Consider the following 21,491-nt stretch of genomic DNA (forward strand, 5'->3'; position numbering starts at 1 on the left):
CAAGCAATACTAAGGGTTGCCAATTTTCCACAATCTAGGACAGGACACTTGAGAACCGGGAGGAGGTAGGTGTTTCCCTTCCTTTCATTTGCATATATTTCAGATCCTGCCACTTGGAACCCACATGACGTTAGGCCTTCTCTGTAATGCGTGTTAGGTGTGGATTTGGCCCTCAGCAATGAGTATACTGAATTACAATTACAATGTAGTAAATCTCCCATATCAAAACAACACTAACTGCTAGCACTCAAACAGTAACAACCTTATTTATGAAAAAGGCAACACAGCAAATATTACACCAGGCCCTAAAACACCTATTAGAAAAACAGAATAAGCTAGGCTGCTATAGATCCCTACGGAAAAACGACACAATAGCTGAATATCTCACCTCAGTGAAACATGCAGAATGAAAACAGACCCTCACCAAATACAGAATAAAGAGACCAGAAAGTATAAATAGGAAACTTAGCTGGAAACTGCAACAAGCCATTCCTTAAAAAACATCAAATAATAAAATCAGGAAATATAAAACATCAGTCATAAAAGTAAAACTATACTAAAAAAATAAATAAATCCCAAACAATAAATATTTCAGAACAGCAGAGTCATCAAATAACTCCTGATTAGAACTAAGGATTAAAAAACGTATCTTTCTCTATACCTGGGAACTTTTGATTTCCAGTCACCCTGTGATTTCTCTCACATGGACAGACACACTCTCATACATGTGCTCTCTCTCTCACATGCTTTCTGTAAGGGACCATCTGCACTGCTCTCTTCCCGCAAGCAGGGGCCCTCAGTGGCCATGGTACCGGGTTTAGAGGACCTGCTGGCAGCCATGATTCCAGCACTGTCTCAGCATTTAATCCTGCCCCACCCTGAGCTCCATGCCTCATCTTGGAGTTAACTCTTCTAGCTGTGGCCTCCGTTGGTCCTAGTTCTTCTACACTAATAATTGTTCTTTGTTGCCTGTATATTGGCCCAGGTTTGTAGCCTTCTGCTACTCTGTTTGTCCTTGCTATATATTTTGTTTGCCCTGGGTTTGGCCCTATTAAAATGGCCTTTTGCTCTGTCTGTGTTTGTCTTGTTTTTTGTCCCTGCTCTCTTATCTGAGGTGCACTTTGTGTTCTGTATTTTGTTTGTGGGCACCTTTCTGTTCTTTGCTTGTTTTCTGCAGGCCTGACCTACTTTGGTGGGTGCCCTCCTGTACCCATTTTTTTAGTGCACATTTAAGTTTAAGATGTGAATTGGTTATTTACACTTTTTGATAATAGAAGGACTAGGGGGCATTCCATGACGTTAACAAGAAGCACATTTAAGACTAATCGGAGAAAATTCTTTTTCACTCAACGCACAATAAAGCTCTGGAATTTGTTGCCAGAGGATGTGGATAGTGCAGTTAGTATAGCTGGGTTCAAAAAACGTTTGATAAGTTCTTGGAGGAAAAGTCCATTAATTGCTATTAATCAAGTTTACTTAGGAAATAGCCACTGCTATTAATTGCATCAGTAGCATGGGATCTTCTTAGTGTTTGGATAATTGCCAGGTTCTTATGGTCTGGATTGGCCACTGTTGGAAACAGGATGCTGGGCTTGATGGACCCTTGGTCTGACCCAGCATGGCAATTTCTTATGTTCTTATGTCCTACTGGTTGCCAGAACCTAAAGGGCTCAACCAAAGGGGGAGTTGGCTGGTCAAGGCAGAAGACCTTGATGCCTGACCATCTTGTTCCTGAGTTCAGCTTGCTCCTGCCTTCAGGGTTACCCATAATTGGCTGTAGTGCCCTGACACACTCTCACCCACAAACACACACTCCCTCTCACATATGCTCTCACTGGCACACATACACATGTTCACATATGCTTTCAATGACACACCCATGCACTCATGACACATATAAATGTTTTTACATATGCTCTGACACACACACACTTTAACATATAGTTTCATTGATATGCATATGCTGTGACATGCAATGCTCACATATTTATACACACACAGACATACACACACACACATGCTCTGCCTCTCATACCCCCACCCACCCCCACCCTCTCTCACTTACACTCCGCACACACACACTGACTCTCTGACAGATTGAGGCCTGCATTGCTCCCAGGGTATCTTAAGCCACTTGCGAGATAGGCTCCACTGGAGGTCACTGGGCTCTCCTCTCTCTCTGCATCCGAGCAGACTCTGCTGGCAGCCACCGGGCCTCTATCTTCAACTGCCAGTGGCCACTGTGCCTCTCTCTCAGTCTCTCCGCATTGGGTTGGGGTCTGCTGGGGGCTGCCAGGCTTTTCTCTTTCTCTCCTGGAGTTTACAGGCAAACCTGCTCCGCTGAGTGGTCCCTGGCCTTGCTAACCAGGTTTTACAGAGTCCTGTTATCCTTGTAACTGGGATGTAGGGTCAAAAACTAGACGGTTGGTCATCCCAGATGTCATGTGCAGTTCAAAGCATCACAGCAGGCCAAGGAAGCAGAGAGGGAGGACACAGATTGAAGCGCAACACTGTCATTATGCTGTAAATAAGCCAGGATGGGTGGGCAAATGAAGGGATGGGAGTGGGGAAGAGTGAATGAGGGTATTGGATGGAGAGCAGGGGGAAGGAGCATGAATGAAAGGATGTGCGGCAAGAGTGTAAGGGTGGGGGGATCAGAGGGGATGTGAGGGGAGGGAGAGTGAATGAAGGGATTAGAGAGGTTGCAGGGCCAGGAGAGAGCATGAATGAAGGGATTAGGGCAAGAGTGAGTGAGGGGATTGGAGGTGCTGTGGAGTGTGAGTGAGAGGATCAGAGGGGGAGGTGCAAAAAAAGATGGCGGTGATAAGAGAGGAAGAGAGAGTGAGGAGATCGAAGGGGCTTTAGAGTTCAAGTGAGGGGATCAGAGGATGGGTGGTGAGACAGCAACGGGATCAGAGGGGGTGAATGAGGAGATGAAAGAAGGGATCAGTATTGAGGATTGTGAGCGAAACATCCCTCCATCTCCTCATCCTGGATCCCTTGCCCCAGTCCAGACTCCCCTCTTTCTCCTCTCCACCAATTCCCTCTTACCTCTCCTCCACTCATTCCTTTTCCCTCTGCTTCCTGATTTCCATCCTCCCCTCCTTCTGCATCTCTGTATCTCCTGCCCTCTTTTTCCATCCTTCTTTTCTGAGATTCTCCCTAACCCACAGATCCCTTCCCCTTTTCTCTATCCACCTTCTCCCTTCCCAGCACCATTACTAAGATCCCTTCCCTCCAAAAAAAAGTGCCAAATAAATTAACTAGAGAAAGAAATGTCAGAAAATGACTTTATAAAATAAAGACAAACAAGTCTAATTTTAATATGCAAAGATATGCAAAATTAGGAAAATTTGCCACACAATTTCCTAGGAAACTTGAAAAATTTGCCACAAACTTTACTAACTCTTGCCACAATCTTGAAAGCTCTGCCATATTAAACCGGGATATTGATTACAAAGTGCAATAAAACTAGTCACAGATCTATTAATTTAGTCAGATAAAAAGGAATCACCTAGTTTGTTTGTGGACCCTTAATTCTACATCATGAAAGCAGTAACAAAATAATTAAAGGCATACACCACAGCACCACCAATAGATAAAAACAGCATCACAGAACTAGTCAAAAGCTGTAGCGAAAAGTCATGTTTTCTGCTGTTCCCTAAAGCTAAAATAGCTATTCTCTAATCTGAGCTCCTTTGGAACTGTATTCTAGAGGTAAGGCCCACAAAGGAGAGGACCTTTTTAATATCCATTAATCTTATATTAGATAATGAAGGGAGTACAGAGAAGAAAATCGTTTAGGATGGTACAAATTTAACTGACTCTTAAGATATTCTGGACCAGAATCTGTTGATGTTCTAAAGACCACAGGCAAGATTTAAAAACTGGATCTAATCAAGATCAGGATTTTTAATGCAGGAGTAATATGGGTATCTCATTTGTAATCCTTGGAGGAGGCGGTCAGCAGTATTTTGAAGCAATTGAAGCATATTCAGTTGGCTCTTTTTCATTCCAACGAATACAGAATTACAATAGTCAAGGCATACTGTAATAGTGGCAAGAACCACTGAGGCCAAATCTTCCCTACCTAAGAAGGAACGCAGGTTCCGAATGTTGTAAAAACAAGATCTAACAACCAGAGTGAGGAGACTGCATTGTTGGCTGCTCATGGAAAGTAATTCCCTTGATCCTTGCTTCCTTACTTAGAGGAAGCAGCTTATCATCTATCAACGTCTGAAAGAGTGGGGCCGTAATAGATAGCTTCACTATCCACAGAATCTATTTTTGTAGGGTTTAAGCTTGGTTTGTTGAAGATCATCCAATTCTGGATATCTTTTAAACAAGTGTGGCCAGGTCCCAATTCTCGTCTATATGCCACTAATATTTTTATCCCTTAATCTCTACATAATAAAATATGCTTAACCTCTCCCCCATAGAAGGTAATATGCTGTGTTGATTTTAGTGTTAGATGGTGTAATATGGTAGTATAATCTTTTAAGCCTGGATGATATCATAGGGTGACATCTAGCTGTATAAAAAGTGAAACGTGCAGTAATAGTGTACCTTTGCTTCCAGTCCTTTTTACTCAGACTTTTGCCTGGTTCTTAACCCAGTTGCTGTGTTTTGGGATCACTAGTGCAGAATTGAAGGGAGGCACAATTTCCATGGAGGAGTAAATATTATACTCTATTCCTAGGCTTAAGGCCTAGCTTCTTTATGTTGTGTCCGTCGGTCGCAGATGGCTGTGACCGCTCTGCCTCACCTCTTTTTGCCTTTCTCCTCCTCCATGGGTAAGATGGCTGTCTCCGGTGCCGAGTGCCGAAACCCTCGGCATCTCCAACTCAGCATGGGCATCCCTGTCCGCCATGCTCCTTCCCGTGGCCTCCTAGGGTGTGCGCATGCACGTTGCCTACGCTTATCTACACGTCATGGCGGGGACCTCGGGGGCGTCCCCACCACATGACGTTCATACCTCCGGGTATTTAAGCCTCCGCTCTGCTCAGAACGAACAAGTTCAGTTTAGCTACTCTGGCCGCTTCTAAGCTGCTCGCTTAGACTCCTCGCTACCCTCCGGGGTATCTCGCTCCTGAAGAAGCTCTGGGCACCCGCTCCTCGGGGGCCTCTCGCTTCCAACTTCCCTTCGGGGTTTCTACCACTAACTAGACAACCGCTCCTCGGGGGTCTTTCTTTTCTTTCAGGATCATCTGCGCTTCCAGGTTCTCGCTCCTCGAGGGCCTATCCAGCTCAGAGTATCCTGCACCATGGACCTTGGGTCCCACAGTCACCATCCACCAGGGGGATTCCTGCACACTCTTCAGTGAGTACCTCTATGATCCAGCTCTCCAACTCCACCCACCAGGTTCGGCTTATCCCGCTCTGCGGAACACTACCAACCTTCTACATCTGGGTGAGACCTAGTCATCTGAGGCTGTCTGAATGTATTGGCACCTTGCTGGACTTCAGTACCACGCTCTCCTGCACCATTACCATCAATCTATAGCAGTACAATAAAGTTTTCCATCTCCAGTGTCTGCTCTCTGAGTCTAGCCTATCGCTGTGGTTCCCCACAGGGCCCCTCCCCATGGGAGGAGTCATCACCGTTGCGACTAAGAGTCCACACTATGCCTCAAACCCAACACTTTAGGAAGAGAAGCTGGGAAAAAACATGGGGTCACCACCAGAGGGAACTGCCTGCATTGTGGAAGTCTCATCATTTATTCTAACTTCTGATCTGGAGTAAATGATCTATTTCTTACTGCTGAGCTGTCCTGGTTTTTGCCAGGAATTAATTCCCTATGCTGATGAGTTGGTTGTGCTACGGACATTTTGATTTTGCTATATTCTGTTTCAACTGTGGAAGATTGAACTTGTATAAGACAACCTATTTTTTTTGTCTTAATATATGTGACATTATTAGAACCACCAACCTCAGGAGTGGACTGAACTGATTTCCAAGGTTTGGGTTTGCCAGAGGTCTGTATATGAGGTCATCCTACGGAAGCCAAACACTTTTGGGGGAAGGGCCTCTAATCATCCATAAAGGGGAGAGGTTACCCTCTCCAGTCCACGACTCCATCTCCTCAACCACGTTTTAGAACCTATTGACCAGTGCAAGGATTTGGAAATCCCTCAGCATCTGTTTTGTTTTTTTTAATGTATCCTAGTTGGGATTACATGTTTATTAAGGTTTTGAGCATTATCGTGCTTGGGGCCCAAATCACACTATACATGAATGTCATCAGCAAACATCATATATTAAGTCCTGCCTTTCTAATGAACTGATCCAGAGGTTATACATATAAATTAAAAACAAAAAGGGGAGAGCTCCGATCCCAGCAGAACCCTATATTTATTTATTTTATTTAAAATCTTTTCTATACCATCGCTAAGTTATATACCATCACAACGGTTTACATGTAGGCACATATTTAATGTAGGTAAAAGTGTACTATAGTACATTCTAACAGGTGCCGTCAAAGGTTCGGTTACAATATATCATTAGACAAAAACAATTTTTAGAGAAGTGGGTCATGACCTAGTGTACTGAAAGTACTTTTTACGGGTAAATTTATCATACATAGTGTTATCAATATGCTAGTTGTGATATGGGGTTCATAGACTACTCTACTGTATTGTCCTAAGTACTGTGTGTCGGTGCTTATCTGCTTATTCCTGAATAATTTCTATTCTCCCGTCTCCTTGTAAAATGCCTGTTTAAAAAGCCATGTTTTTAAACTTTTCTTAAATGCCTTGAGATCACTTTGTAATCTGATCTCTGGAGGCATTGTGTTCCAAATTGTGGGTCCTGCTAATGATAAGGCCCTTTCCCTCACTTGGGTTAGTCTTGCTGTTTTAACTGAAGGGATGGTTAGGAGTGCTTTATTTGCTGATCGAAGATTTCTGTGTGGGACGTGTACCCGTAATGCTGTGTTTAGCCAGTCTGATCTCTCATCATGAATTAGTTTATGGATGGTACATAGGGTTTTGTTTAGTTCCCAAGTTCCAAAAGCTCCTGCCCACCCTGCACTTTCTGAATCCTACCCTGCAAAAACGAGGTAAACCAATTCAGCACTGAGCCTTCTATACCAAGGACCTCCACTTATGTAAACAAGAGGTTATGGTCCACTGTCAAAGGCTGCTATTAAACCCAGGAGGACAATTACAGAATCCACTCTCCTATCCAAATGAATTCTCAGGTCATCAGTCAGAGCTAGTAATGCAGTTTCCCTACTGAAACCTTTCCAAAATCCCCATTGAAATGGATCCAAAAATGTTTTGGGTCTAAGATCCAAATCATTTGGGAAGCAGCATAGGTCATAGGTGCCAGCTTTGTGGGTGCAGGAGGTGCTTGAGCAGGGAGGGGTAATTTGTGTGACTTCAGCACCCATAATGTTGAAAGGTTATGCTCTCGATCACTATGTCCAAGAATGGTAAATTAGAAATAAATGCCTGCAACTGCCCATCAGAAAAGAATCAGATTAACTTTTTATTTTTGTTATTATGGGGCTTATCAGCAGTGCCTTCTTCAGTTTATCAGGCCTTGCTGCAATGATGAGTTAATAATCTGTTGTAAAAGAACTAGCAAGCTTTCTTTGCACACTCTTGATTATCCAAACTGGAGCTGGATCAGCAAGACTACTGGAGCTAAACTAGTGAGCTGTTTACTCCTCAGCTCACCCTTCTGCAGACTGAAATTGCAGATCTTAGATATTGAACCTCCGAGGAGTTTCTAAAAACATACAAAGGCTATCCCCAATTTATAGGACTATTTACTAACCCTCAAAAAAAAAAAACAGGTGCTTAGTTTAGCTCCTGGGGTATTCACTAAACTGCGAGTATTAGTTTAGTGAATTCCATGGTAGAGGGAGACTTGTTCCACATCTGGGGGTCTTATTATTTTATATTTTGAGGGGTGGACCCGCAGAGAGGAGGGCATTTTGACCTAAGGGAATGTGATCCAGGGTGATGGGATGATTTAATTAGGGGCTTCACTTCAGACCTTTTTAAGACTTCACGGGGCAAGGGGTGGTGTGACAGCTGAGTATTGGCAAGTGCATTGGTGCTCAGGAGCTGCAGTTATCATTCATGGTCAGCATTAACGCAGCTTATGAAAGCCACATTAACATGGCAATGAGTTTTTTTCATGATTTAGCATAATGAGCTAATTTGCATATTAGCATTGGAAGCAGTGTTTGTGAAAATCTAATTTTTCTAAGCCACATTAGTGCATTAACCTGATATAGTAAATAAGTCCCCTTAGTTTTCAGGGGCCTCCACCTAATGAAGTTCTATAAGTTTATGCAAGAGCTTATGGCACACAGACTTCCAAGTGCTGATGTACTCAGAACTCCTCCTTACTATAGACCTTGTTAGGTTTTCAAAGGAGAACAAGGACGGAGTCTGGAGGCAGCAGGGGATCTTGGTAAGCAGCAGCTCGGAAAGCTCACCATACACATGCTCGGGTGGTCTCTTCACCCAACACCATGGCCATTCCCCATGAGTTGAGTGAGTCCGCATGTGCATGCCATGGCTGGGCCTTAATGGTCAAATGGGGGAGACAGGTCCAGGCCTTAGGCCTAGGCATGGATCAGGAATCTAGCATCAGTCAGATGCAGTTCAGGAATTAGGGTCCAGTCAGACAACATTTCCATTGGAAAGGCCTCAGAACACTGGACCAGTAAGGGTATGTCAAGCAGAATCTCCTTATATACAGCTTCTAATTAGAGGACACACCCGGGGCTGATCCAAACGGAAGCTTCCAGGTGTGTGGACCACCCCTGCCATATAAGACTACCAAGATGTCCCACCAGGGGATGCCAGAGTAATGCTGTTATTCCACCAGAAGGGGTAGGGCAGCCTCTGGCCGCCCCACCCCCCAGAGTTGATAAATAGCTTTGAGATTGGCTAATCCTGAGAGTCTGTGTCCTGAGCTCTACAGGTTCAGTACCCACTGCTCCTTACACAAGAATCCTTCAGAATATTATGGAACTTGCTCTCTTAAGCAATCATCAGAAGCCTGAGCTTAGAAAGAAAAACTGGGTGAAGGGAATGTACTATTGTGAATATATATCAAGTAGTGTAACATACAAGATGCTGGCACTGAGTGCAGGGAATGCAGTAATATGAGAGACATGCAATGCTGTGAGAAACAGACATGCATGTACATATGAACAGGTACATTCTGCATGCACTGTTAAGAGTAACACAGTGACATGCAAGGGTGGATTTACCAATAGTCAAGAGTAGAAAAGTGCCTATGGGTAGCCGCCCCAGTAGGGTGGCTGCAACACAGAGCTAAGTTTCATTGGCCACTCCTGCACAGCCATGTCATTGCAGAGGGGACCAGCCTATCAATGCATCATTGGAGGGGATGGGGGAAGGCTGTCAACTGTCCACATGCCTAAGGGCAGCTGAGGATATAAATCTGCTGCTGATGACATGTACTGTAAGAAAGACAATGGTAAGAGACACATGCACCCATGTGTGGATTGCATTAATAACAATTATCTACTGATGTGATTTATTTGTACTTGATATCCCATGGTTCCCTGGAACCTTATAGTGGGAACCTTATAGTGGGTTACTACAATACCAATACAACAAACACACTCATTAGCAATGTATGCACTATTATATGATGACTCCACTGGTGTGAGAGAAGTACAGATACGTGTGCAATAAATATCTTGGCATGTGAGGAATACACTGCTGTGAGACACACATGGTCGTATGTGGAAGAATGCACGAATATGAGGCATTCACTAGTATGTAAGGAATCCGCTGGTGTGAGAAACATGCATGGATATGCGCGAAGGTGAAAGATCCACGGATCTGGAATGCAGCGTGCCCAACTGCCCCGTGTGGCAGACGGGCCCTGGTTCGAAGCAGGCACTGCTGCGCCCTGAGCGCACGGGAGATGCAGGAAGTAGACGTCGGCGCCGAGGCAGCGCAGGGGTTAAGCCGCTACTCCCGCCCCTGCCTTGCTTCCCCGGCCGCCGGCCCTGTCCTGTTTGCTGGCGCAGGGAGCGTGCTGCAGGGCGGAGAAGGAAGGGCCGCCCGAGGAGAGGCAGAGCAGGAGGACGCCGAGCCTTAACCTTCCCCCGTTGCCTCTACCTCAGCCACAACCAGGCCGGGGCCATGTCGGCCGGACACCAGCACAGCCAGAGCCGGGCCATCCCCACCAGGACCATCGCGATCAGCGACTCCACGCAGCTACCTCACGACTACTGCACCACGCCCGGGGGCACCCTCTTCTCCACCACCCCAGGAGGTGAGGGGGGGGGTCGCTGTCTGCCAGAGCTGGGGGAGGGGATAAATATTCACCGCACTCTGCAGGGGAAGGGTGGGCTACGCACCGACCAGAACTAGGTCTACCAGTGCTCCTACTAATTTCTTAAGGGCCACAAATATAAGCACCCGCCAAGAGTATGGGGTGCGCGCTGTGCACGGGGTGAGAGACAAACTCTTCCTGCTCAGCTGGAGTCCAGGTAGATGGCCTTTAGGGCTCAGCAGAGACCCCGGGGGGGGGGATCCCGCTAGTGAAGGGTTAATGGCAGACGGCAGCCTGAACTGTATTAACCGATGGTGGAGTTGTGAGGGAGACGGGTGCTAGCCCCACTGGTGCTGCTGCTGCAAGCTCAGATATGGCTGACTCGGCCAAGTCGTTCCGCTTTAGACATTTGTGCTCTTACATCGGTCACATGGTGCCGTGCAGAGCGCCCGCGGGACGCTGCCTTCCAGGAACCGTTCCATCAGCTCGGGGAGGGGGGAGGAGCGGGCTGGCTGGCGGAATGCAGGGGACTTAGGGCTCATTAATATTAAGCATTAAACACTCAGCTGGCTCCCGTTCCCAAGCCGTTAGAGGGGGAACTTGTTTTGGTGTTAAGGTATCAGTGCATATACATTTATTTTTGTATTTGTTTTAGAAATAATTTCGTAACAGCAGGCAAATGCCATACCCCGCCCCCCGGCCTTTTTGCTGTTCTGTCATTGCAGGAGAGAAACAAAGCAGTTGAAACTATTTTTTTATTGCTCCTCCTACTTGACCTCGCCCGCCTCCTGGAAGGATTTAAGAAGGGTGAGGCGGGGCGGATTGCAGTGCTGATTCCTGACAGACTTGAGGCCTAATGTACCTGAAATACGTTGACAGCTCGGGTGGTCTGGGAGGTTAATTCTACCCTCCCTCGTTTAAACCATGTTTGCTACTCTTTCTGGCCCAGGGGACTGTTGCGCTATGGGCTTTTCTCCCATTCTGTGTTCTGGGGTAAAATTAAGTGAATCAGACCCTAACCCTCAGAGCTGCTACCTGGCTGGCAGGGGCTGCTACATATCTGCCGTTGTCTCCCCCGCCGCCCCAGCTTGAGCTTGTAGCTTCTGTGGTATGCTCAAGTCCTGGTGCTCCATTGGATGGTGGACTCCAATGCATAGTTTGATGGGTTATGGTCTGAGCCAGGGGAATGATTTTTCTGAAGTGTTTTTGGTATAATGGTGTCACTAGCGAGTAAAAAATGAATCGCATTTTTTATTTGAAGCAAATTTAAAAATCAAATCTTTATTCCAAAATAAAACCCACAAAGAAAGGCACTCTAGTAATAACACTTACTTGGGGTGGAAAAATCTTGGGTGCCTAAAAAGGGTCACCTGGTATGCTCCAGACTGCAGTACGGAAGATTTGTTGGTCTGGGGCTGGAAGGAAAAGCAAAAAAAGTGAAAGAAAAAGTTAAATAAGCAAAACAAAAAAAACAAACCCTTTCTCATTGCAACTACATATTTTGGCTAGTGCCTTAAATTTTGAAAATATTTTGTAGCCTTGAGACCAACCAATAACAGAACAAAAACAAAAAAGGAGTCTGGCAACTTGATATTTTTTTGTATTAATCAAATGTGAAAAAAGTCCAGAAACAAATCTGGAATCTGTCACAGTGCACCTTTGTGTTCTTGAAAAACTTAAATGAGACAACAGGACATTACTTAGGCTAATGAAGAGATGGGAGGACCAACTCTTGTCACTTTTAGCAACATGCAAGAGACCCAGGCAGTGGTGTACAGATCTGGATTGCAGCTAGTGACATTTCTGTGGTGGGTGGAAATATACAGGTTGAGGTGCTGTTGTTTATTTAATAGTATAAGTGAGGAAGAACAAGCTGGCTACAGACTTGAGATTTTGCAGGTTTGTGACACAGACTGTAGTTTGTTTATGTATTTATTTGGATTTATTACTTTTTTAATACAAAATTCATGCACAGTGGTTTACAGTACATTTAGAATAGCAGCATCTGTGCAAAGGTCAGTTGTGTAAACCATGCATGTGCCTCATATCTGAATGTATTAGCTGTAATAATTAATCTTTCATCTGAGAAATAAATCTGTGCCAGAAGTCCCTCTCAGGCCTGGTGGCTATTTGACAAAAATTGGTGGCAAATCGCTGCTTATGATTGTCACTGGCCACCTAGCTACTGAATTTCAATCCTACTAGTGAAGATGTCTTATGTGGGTGGATGTTCAAGTAGCACATTTCTAGTTCCTGAACTTGCAGGAAAGATTCAGAAGGTGACATATGGAAAAAACAGTGACCAGCTATGGTTAGGTCACTTGAGGCATGCAAGACACTGCTCAAAGTCGTGCAGGGTTAGGGCTTGAGGTGGAAGAGGGAAGGAGTAAAAAGGGCATTATTTTGCCTTCTGCTTCCAGAAACCTCTGGGTAACTCTTCCCAGAGAATTTGTGATAAAACTGGGATTAGAGCAAAGGTGCAGGGAAAGAAAAAAGGGAGTTTTCAAGGTTACAAAGAGAGAAAAATAACAATTTAGTGCACCCCAGTGTAATAATGTTTTTCTCTGGAATTTTTTTTTTTTTTGCACCACTGGGAAATCTTTCCACAGTGCTTCTGGATCAGTTTTGCTCCTTTCAGCAGAGATTACCAGGCAGTAGGGTGGTCGTTGTGTAATAATGTGTCATCCTGAAAGAATCCTGCATTTTACTAATCCATTTTCGCTTTGCAGGAATTGGCTGTTCTAAAGAAAGAAAATGTAAGCAGTCAGCCTTGTAGTTCCTGAACGAGTGACTCCTGGCGCACTTGCAGGCAGATTAGAGCAGTGCTTCTCAAGAAATAGGAAAAGCACAGAGAAAGCGAGGCAGCTGAACTGCAAATGTTAAAATGATTTTACAAGAACGAATTTGTGTTTTCAGCATTGAAACGCAGCACCACAATGTGCTAATTTTTCTGGTGGCTCCTCTGATTTTTTTTTCTGCTTATAAGGCTTTGTAAATGCCTTATTTGACAAAAATGAAAGGAGAGAATATTTTAGACAAGAAAAACATGAGCACAGGACCACAGTAATCTCAATTTTACTTGGAATGGAATTGAGCAGTGTTTAGGAGATCATCCAAATGCTATTTAAAAAGCACATCCACTTTAGATGCAGCCTCTGAGGAATATAAAACAAGCAGATATCATTTCTGTGAGATCCTGTTTTATGGGGTAGATTAGTCCACTGGAGAGCTCTTATGTTTCTGACGTCAAACAGCATTGCATAAGCAGCATTTATGAACCCAAAGTATCAGATCCAAGGATATCAAACATGCTGTTAAGGGGGCACTAAATATTTAACCAAGTGGATTGATAGATGATTAATTTAAAATCCATTAGTCGTTAATTTCAGATCAGAAATAGGAAGCCATAAATTCCAATAATATTTTTTCTAATGCATGTTACACTTACTACTCATATAAGGGCCTGTGCACTAATGGGCATTAGCATTAACTAACAGCCATATACTAAGCCTCTTAACACATTGTTTTGCAAGCCAGTGGTAACACTAATGCACATGCAAATACCCCAAAGAAAAGATTTAAATTACCTCATTAGGAATTAAAGCTGGATATACTATTCAGAGTTAATACCCGAGGCCAGAAAAGTGTGCAATTAACTTTAGCAGCCTTAGTAGGCTGTGTGAACTTGGATCTTAAGTTACCAAAACTCTCACTCCCCCTAGCAAACAGAAATTTGCCCTCTGAGACTCCCAACCCCCATGTCCTCCTCTGGCAAACTAATTATCAAATCAATCTTGTGCCTCTACCCTATTAAACAGAGATTAGGCCTCTAGGCCTGTGACCACTCCCACCCATCCCAGGGATATTCCTGGAGGAAGAACTAGAAGACTGGGAGAAAATGGATGAGGTGGAACAGTGGGCCAAATTAAAAGGAGCTACTACAAAGGCAACAAATCTATATGTTAGAAAAGTAAACAAAAGTAAGAGAAATAAGAAACCGATCTGGTTCTCAAAGGAGGTAGCTGAAAAAATAAAGGCAAAAAGAACAGTGGTCACGAAGTATAAAGGATCCCAAAAAGAGGAAGAATACCTGGTGAAACTGTGGGAGACGAAGAAAGAAATCAGGAAAGCAATAGGTCAAACAGAAGAAAGAGTTGCCAAAGAGTTAATGCAAGGTGACAAAACATTTTTCAGATATATCAGAGAAAGAAGGGAGGCCTGAAGTGGTAGAGTGAAACTGAAAGATAAGGAGCAACGTGTGGAGCGAGACAAAGAAATGGATGAAATATTAAACATAAACTTCAATATTCACTAAAGAAGACCAAGGAGAAGGACCATTGTTGGTTAAGGAGACTGTAAATGGGTATGGGGTAGACCAAACTCTGTTTACAGAAGAGAATGTATGGGAAGAGCTAGGAAAACTGAAAATGGAGAAGACTATGGGGCTGGATGAGGTTCATCCCAGGATACGGAGGGAGCTCAGAGATGTGCTGGCAGGTCTGCTAAAGGACCTGTTCAATAGATCCCTGGAAATAGAAGTGATGCCGTGAGATTGGAGAAGAGCCGTGGTGGTCCTGCTCCACAAGAGTGGTAGCAGAGAAGAGGCTGGAAACTACAGGCCGGTTAGCCTCACCTCGGTGGTGGGAAAATTAATGAAGACGCTGCTGAAGGAAAGGATACTGAACTGTTTAGAATCCGGTGGGTTGCTGGACCAGAGGCAGCATGGATTCATTAGGAAAAGGTCTTGTCAGATAAATCTGATAGATTTTTTTTGATGGGGTGACTAGAGAATTGGATCAGGGAAGAGTGCTCAATGTGATTTAATTGGATTTCAGCAAAGCTTATTCATTAGTCTCCCACATAGGAGACTCTTGAATAAAATGAGAAGCATGTGACTCGGCGCTGAAGTGGTAGAGTGGACATTCAAACTGGTTGACCGACAGAAGACAGCGTGTAATGGTAAATGGAACATACTCTGAAGTGAGAACGGTTTTAAGTGGAGGGCCTCAGGGATTGGTTTTGGGACCGGTTCTGTTCAATATCTTTTACACTGCGGAAGGGATAGAAGGTAATGTTTGTCTCCTTGTGGATGATTCTAAGATCTGCGACAGAGTGGACATGCCGGAAGGAGTAGTGAGAATGAAATATCATTTAAGAAAGCTTGAAGAGTGGTTGAAGATTTGGCAGCTGGGATTTAATGGCAAGAAGTACAGAGACATGCATCTGGGGCGTGATAATGCAAAAGAGCTGTATTTGATTGAGGGGTGAAAGACTAATGTACATGGACTGGGAGAGGGCCCCGGCATGATAATGTCTGGCGATATGAAGGCGGCAAAGCAATGTGACAAGGTGATAGCTAAATCCAGAAGAATGCTGGGCTGCATTGAGAGAAGAATAACCAGTAAGAAAAAGTTGATAATGCCCTTGTACAGGTCCTTGGTGAGGCCTCATCTGGAGTTCTGTGTTCAATTCTGGAGCCTGTACCTCAAAAAGGAAAGAGATAGGATGGAGGCGGTCCAGAGAAGGGCAACCAAAATGGTGTGGGGTCTGTATCAGAAGACTTATGAGGAGAGGCTGAAGAATCTGAATATGTATACCCTGGAAGAGAGGAGGTGCAGGGGAGATATAATGCAGAATTTTTTTTTTTAATTTTCATTTTTGAAATACACTAGGAAAAAAAAACATCCTATACAGAAAATTCAATGTCTCTCAAGATTCATTACAATTAAATAAACATATAATCATGTAATCTTAACACTAGGTAAATAATTAACCATATTTAACCATCAGTAATACCGACATTTAAATTATAAGACAAAATTAGCAATTCGGAGTCGGAAAGGAGCAACTTTCATCAGAAACTATAGTTCATAGTAAAATGTATAGATAGACTCACCGGGTGCAACCACCTCTAATATTTATACCTCCACTCCTGTTGAGGATAAAAGGGGGTTTCTCCCAGCTATCCAAGCCTTCAATTGGTCTAATTCTTGAAAAACATAGTTAACATTTAAATACCTAATTCAGGCCTTGCACAGATATTTCAAGGTAAACTTTGCACCTAATTTCTGTACCTCAGGTCTAATTACTAGAAACTCTTTATCTGTGAGTCTGTGTCGCTTTTACAACATCCCAGATGTTATGCAGACTTTTAATGATGCATGTTCCTCGAATCTTTTCCATTGGAAAGCAAACAGCAGAACTAAGGGGCATGATACGAAATTCCAGGGGTACACCTCAGACCCAACGTCAGGAAATATTTCTTCATGGAGAAGATGGTGGATTCCTAGAATGCCCTTCCGGAAGGAGTGGTGAAGATAAAAGCAATAAGCAAATTCAGAAAGACGAGGGATAAACACTGTGGATCCCTAAAGCCTAGAGTTTGAAATTTAGAAAAGTGTGAATGAGGGTAACCAGCATGGAGCAGCAGCTACTAGCCCTAACAGAAGGCATGGGGATTACTACCTTTAACCAATTAGCTTATATGATTTTGACACAATTGCAGCATTGCCCTCTTTGGCAGCGGGGGGGGGGGGGGGGGGAAGGGGAATTGTATTCAGATGACAGCCAACGCTGGGCCCTGACCTTTACGTCCAGGGTACCGATATGCAGTTATTAGGGAAAAAGCACAGGACGGCTTCTACGGCCAAGTGCAAAAGCAAAGCACCTCATGGTCTCAGATAGCTGATGGGTCTGCATTGGAAAACCTAGGGGTGTACAAGAACGTAGCAGAGAGAGAGAGAAGGGAGCAGGCACCTAAGATTTTCTCTGTGCTCGTCCCATGTTGTCTTGATTTACGATACTAATTTTGCTTCCATCACCTCTGGAGAGAGACTGTGCCAGGCTTTCACCAGGCCCTGGGGTGTGAAATGGGAAACCTGTACGGAAGGAGGGCCGGGGCTGCTGCAGGGCCTGTGAGCACGTGCAGACTCCCTTGCTGATTTTATTTTTGTTGCTGCTGTTGCGAGCGCCAGATGAAGATCTTAGGCAAGAAAGGACGTGGAGGGAGGGGAGAAGCTGAGCAGGGACACAGTGGATGGGGGGGGGGATTATTCCCACGTGTGTACTCCAACCCTTCACAAGTTGATGGGAGGGGCCCTGGCGTGGATGTCTTAAATCCTACCCTACTTCTTGTTTTACTGTATATCATCTCAACCTCTTTCCTCTCCTCTCCTTATCAAAATCAATCCTCTTTCCTCGCTTTCCATCCGTCTTCCCTGCGCAGATTCTTACTGTACCTTTTTTCCCTCCCTCCCAACACTTTCTTCCCTTTCCTTTCTGCATTAAGAAAGGTGGAAGGAAGGCAAAACGATTACTGTCATGGTTAAAAGTTGAGGTGAAAGAGGCTATTTTAGCCAAAAAAAATCCTTCAAAAATTGCAAGAAGGATCCATCTGAAGAAAATAGGATAAAACATAAGCATTGTCAAGTTAAGTGTAAAACATTGATAAGACAGGCGAAGAGAGAATTTGAAATGAAGTTGGCCATAGAGGCAAAAACTCATAATAAAAACTTTAAAAAATATATCCAAAGCAAGAAACCTGTGAGGGAGTCGATTGGACCATTAGATGACCGAGAGGTTAAAGGGGCTCTTAGGGAAGATAAGGCCATTACAGAAGGACTAAATAAATTCTTTCCTTCCGTGTTTACTAATGAGGATGTTGGGGAGATACCAGTTCCGGAGATGGTTTTCAAGGGTGATGAGTTAGACGAACTAAACCAAATCACTGTGAACCAGGAAGATGTAGGCCAGATTGACAAACTAAAGAGTAGCAAATCACCTGGACCAGATGGTATGCATCCTAAAGGAACTAAAAAATGAAATTTCTGATCTACTACTTAAAATTTGTAATCTATCTTTAAAATCATCCATTGTTCCTGAAGACTGGAGGGTGGCCAATGTAACCTCAATATTTAAAAAGGGCTCCAGGGTTGATCCGGGTAACTATAGACCAGTGTGCCTGACTTCAGTGCCAGGAAAAATAGTGGAAACTATTCTAAAGATCAAAATCGTAGAGCATATAGAAAGACATGGTTTAATTGTCATGTTCGTGGACCCTTGAGCCGGCTGTAACAGATGGTGACGCACTGGGGGAAGGCCCCCAGTGGAGGGAGCAACCGGTAGGCGGCCCTAGGCAGGAAACCAGATGGATCTTCACCACTGGAAGCCCGAGATTCCCCCCAGGAGGAGCCTGTGAGGATCCGAGCCGCTTGGACTTACAATGGTCTCCTGTGGGCAGTGATGGGAGTGACGTCCTGGAGTGAAGATGAAGAAGCTGATGCCAGGAGGCCGACTGGAGCTTCACCATCGGAAGCCCGAGGTCCCCCCAGGAGGAGCCCGTGAGGACCCGAGCCGCTTGGACTTAGGAGAGGCCTCCTGGATGGAAGGGTGGAACTCAGAGGGTCGAGCCAGAGTCCGAAGTCAAGGAACAAGCCGAAGTCAGATCTGCAACTAGAGACTCTGGGAGAGTAAACCTCGCTGCAAGGCAAGGCATAGGGACAGCTGCAGGGCTTAAATAGCCCTGCAGCGTCTGACGTCATTGCAGGGCAGTCTTCCGATTTCCCGCGCTGATCCCTTTAAATATTAGAGTCTCTACGCACGTGCGCTAGGGGGCGGAGCCAGGCCTGGAGGATCGGTGGCGTTTCCCTCGAGGAGGGAGCACCGCGGTAGGAGTCAGAACGGGCCTTGCCGGCCGAAGAGAGTTCCCAGCGACCCGAGCCAGCCCCGACATAGGTGGAGGGACAGGGGCACGGCCCGAGACCATAACATTAATGGAACACAGTCAACATGGATTTACCCAAGGGAAGTCTTGCCTAACAAATCTTCATTTTTTTGAAGGGGTTAATAAACATGTGGATAAAGGTGAACTGGTAGATGTGTATTTGGATTTTCAGAAGGCGTTTGACAAAGTTCCTCATGAGAGGCTTCTAAGAAAACTAAAAAGTCATGGGATAGGAGGTGATGTTCTTTCGTGGATTACAAACTGGTTAAAAGACAGGAAACAGAGAGTAGGATTAAATGGTCAATTTTCTCAGTAGAAAAGGATAAATGGTGGAGTGCCTCAGGGATCTGTACTTGGACTGGTGCTTTTCAATATATATATAAATCATCTGGAAAGGAATACGATGAGTGAGGGTATCAAATTTGCGGACGATACAAAATTATTCAGAGTAGTTAAATCACAAGCAGACTGTGATACATTACAGGAGGATCTTGCAAGACTGGAAGATGGGCATCCTAATGGCAGTTGAGATTTAATGTAGACAAGTGCAAGGTGTTGCACATAGGGAAAAATAACCCTTGCTGTAGTTACACGATGTTAGATTCCATATTAGGAGCTACCACCCAGGAAAAAGATCTAGGCATCATAGTGGATAATGCTTTAAAATTGTTGGCTCAGTGTGCTGCAGCAGTCAAAAAAGCAAACAGAATATTAGGAATTATTAGGAAGGGAATGGTTAATAAAACGGAAAATGTCATAATGCCTCTGTATTGCTCCATGGTGATACCGCACATTGAATACTGTGTACAATTCTGTTCGCTGCATCTCAAAAAAGATATAGTTGCGATGGAGAAGGTACAGAGAAGGGCAACCAAAATGATAAAGGGGATGGAACAGCTCCCCTTTGAGGAAAGGCTGAAGAGGTTAGGGCTGTTCAGCTTGGAGAAGAGATGGCTGAGGGGGGATATGATAGAGGTCTTTAAGATCATGAGAGGTCTTGAAAGAGTAGATGTGACTCGGTTATTTACACTTTCGGATAATAGAAGGACTAGGGGACATTCCATGAAGTTAGCAAGTAGCACATTTAAGACTAATCGGAGAAAATTCTTTTTCACTCAACGCACAATAAAGCTCTGGAATTTGTTGCCAGAGGATGTGGTTAGTGCAGTTAGTGTAGCTGGGTTCAAAAAAGGTTTGGAGAAGTCTATTAACAGCTTTTAATCAAGTTTACTTAGGGAATAGCCACTGCTATTAATTGCATCAGTAGCATGGGATCTTCTTAGTGTTTGGGTAATTGCCAGGTTCTTGTGACCTGGTTTGGCCTCTGTTGGAAACAGGATGCTGGGCTTGATGGACTCTTGGTCTGACCCAGCATGGCAATTTCTTATGTTCTTTATCTCTCACGTCATCCTTTCCTCAGCCTTCTTCCTGCAACCCTCTCTTTTTTTTTTCAGATCTCATATCCTCCCGTCCCAGCGTCCCATCACTTTCGTCTTTCCTTTCTGGTTCTCACCCTCACTTCCTTATCCCTTTTCTGGCTCTCTCTGTCCCAGTGCCCTCCCCTCTGCCCCCTTCTCTTACTGTCTAGGCCCTCCTCTGTATTCTGAATCATGGTGGCAAGGGGGTTGCTGTCTTCCTTTTTACAAGGTCTCAGCAGCAGCCCCGGTCCTTACTTTCCCACACATGGCCCACAGCCCCGCCATCCCCTCTTCTGTCAGCAACCTCACCCACGTGTAGCCCCTGAGGGAAGGTACTTCTTGCTATTTCATCATCACACCTGTGGTGCTGAAGGCTCTGCTCTCCTCGTGGAAGCAGAGGGTGCTGGGAGGGAGCTTTGCGTCTCTACTGATTCCGTGCCAGCTGGATATTGCATTGCAAGAAAAGGAGATTCACCTCCATTTTTTTGAGATGTGATGGTGGGAGATTGGTTCCCTGCTTTCCACATGCCTTCCCGTGCAGCCTGTGTCAGGGGGACCAGTCGTGCGCAGCATCTCTCCATGCTTATTCTATTCCAGCTCTCATCAGGGAGCCAGCGTGCACAGCCTTTCATTGGAAAACTTTGCGCAACAGCCCCTACTGTTTTCCATTATGTTTCTTGCACATGAGATAACTTTAAGTATTTCTGCAGCTGAGATAACAAAATGCAGCTCCTTTCAGTTGCTGTTCCCCTACCTGCCACTAGGTGTCGCTGTATGAGCAGGACATGGACATGCTCCTCTGGGGCTGTGAGTGACATTTCAGTAAGACTCCCAGCAGAGCCAAGACTGACGTCCAGTTCTCTCAGCCTGGCAGCACGGACCACTTAATTGCTGGACCCTGTATGGCCACGATTTGCTTTGGACAATTTAAAAGTAAGGAAAATTTCTTCAGCATGACTATGGCTATTGCACCTATGGGTGGCAGCTAGGTGCTAGGGCGCCAAATATCCAAGCCAAAGAGAAACCTGCTTGTGCTTGCTTTAGGGTGACGTGCTGGCGCAGCTTCAAAAGGGTGCTG

At 44.7% G+C, this 21,491-nt stretch overlaps 1 protein-coding gene across 2 annotated transcripts in view; it reads left to right on the top strand.

Annotated features, from left to right (window-relative positions):
• The first annotated feature begins 9,964 nt into the window (after window positions 1-9,964).
• The window catches only part of EIF4EBP2 (eukaryotic translation initiation factor 4E binding protein 2), a 59,623-nt gene continuing 48,096 nt past the window's right edge, over window positions 9,965-21,491 (top strand). The window contains exon 1 of one of the 2 annotated variants that reach the window (XM_029609046.1): window positions 9,965-10,273. In XM_029609046.1, the coding sequence (XP_029464906.1) occupies window positions 10,141-10,273 (133 nt within the window). In that variant the 5' untranslated portion in view covers window positions 9,965-10,140. The remainder of the gene's footprint in view (window positions 10,274-21,491) is intronic. The other variant, XM_029609048.1, reaches the window with a different exon arrangement.

This window comes from Rhinatrema bivittatum, chromosome 7 (assembly GCF_901001135.1).
Source record: "Rhinatrema bivittatum chromosome 7, aRhiBiv1.1, whole genome shotgun sequence".
NCBI lineage: Eukaryota > Metazoa > Chordata > Amphibia > Gymnophiona > Rhinatrematidae > Rhinatrema > Rhinatrema bivittatum.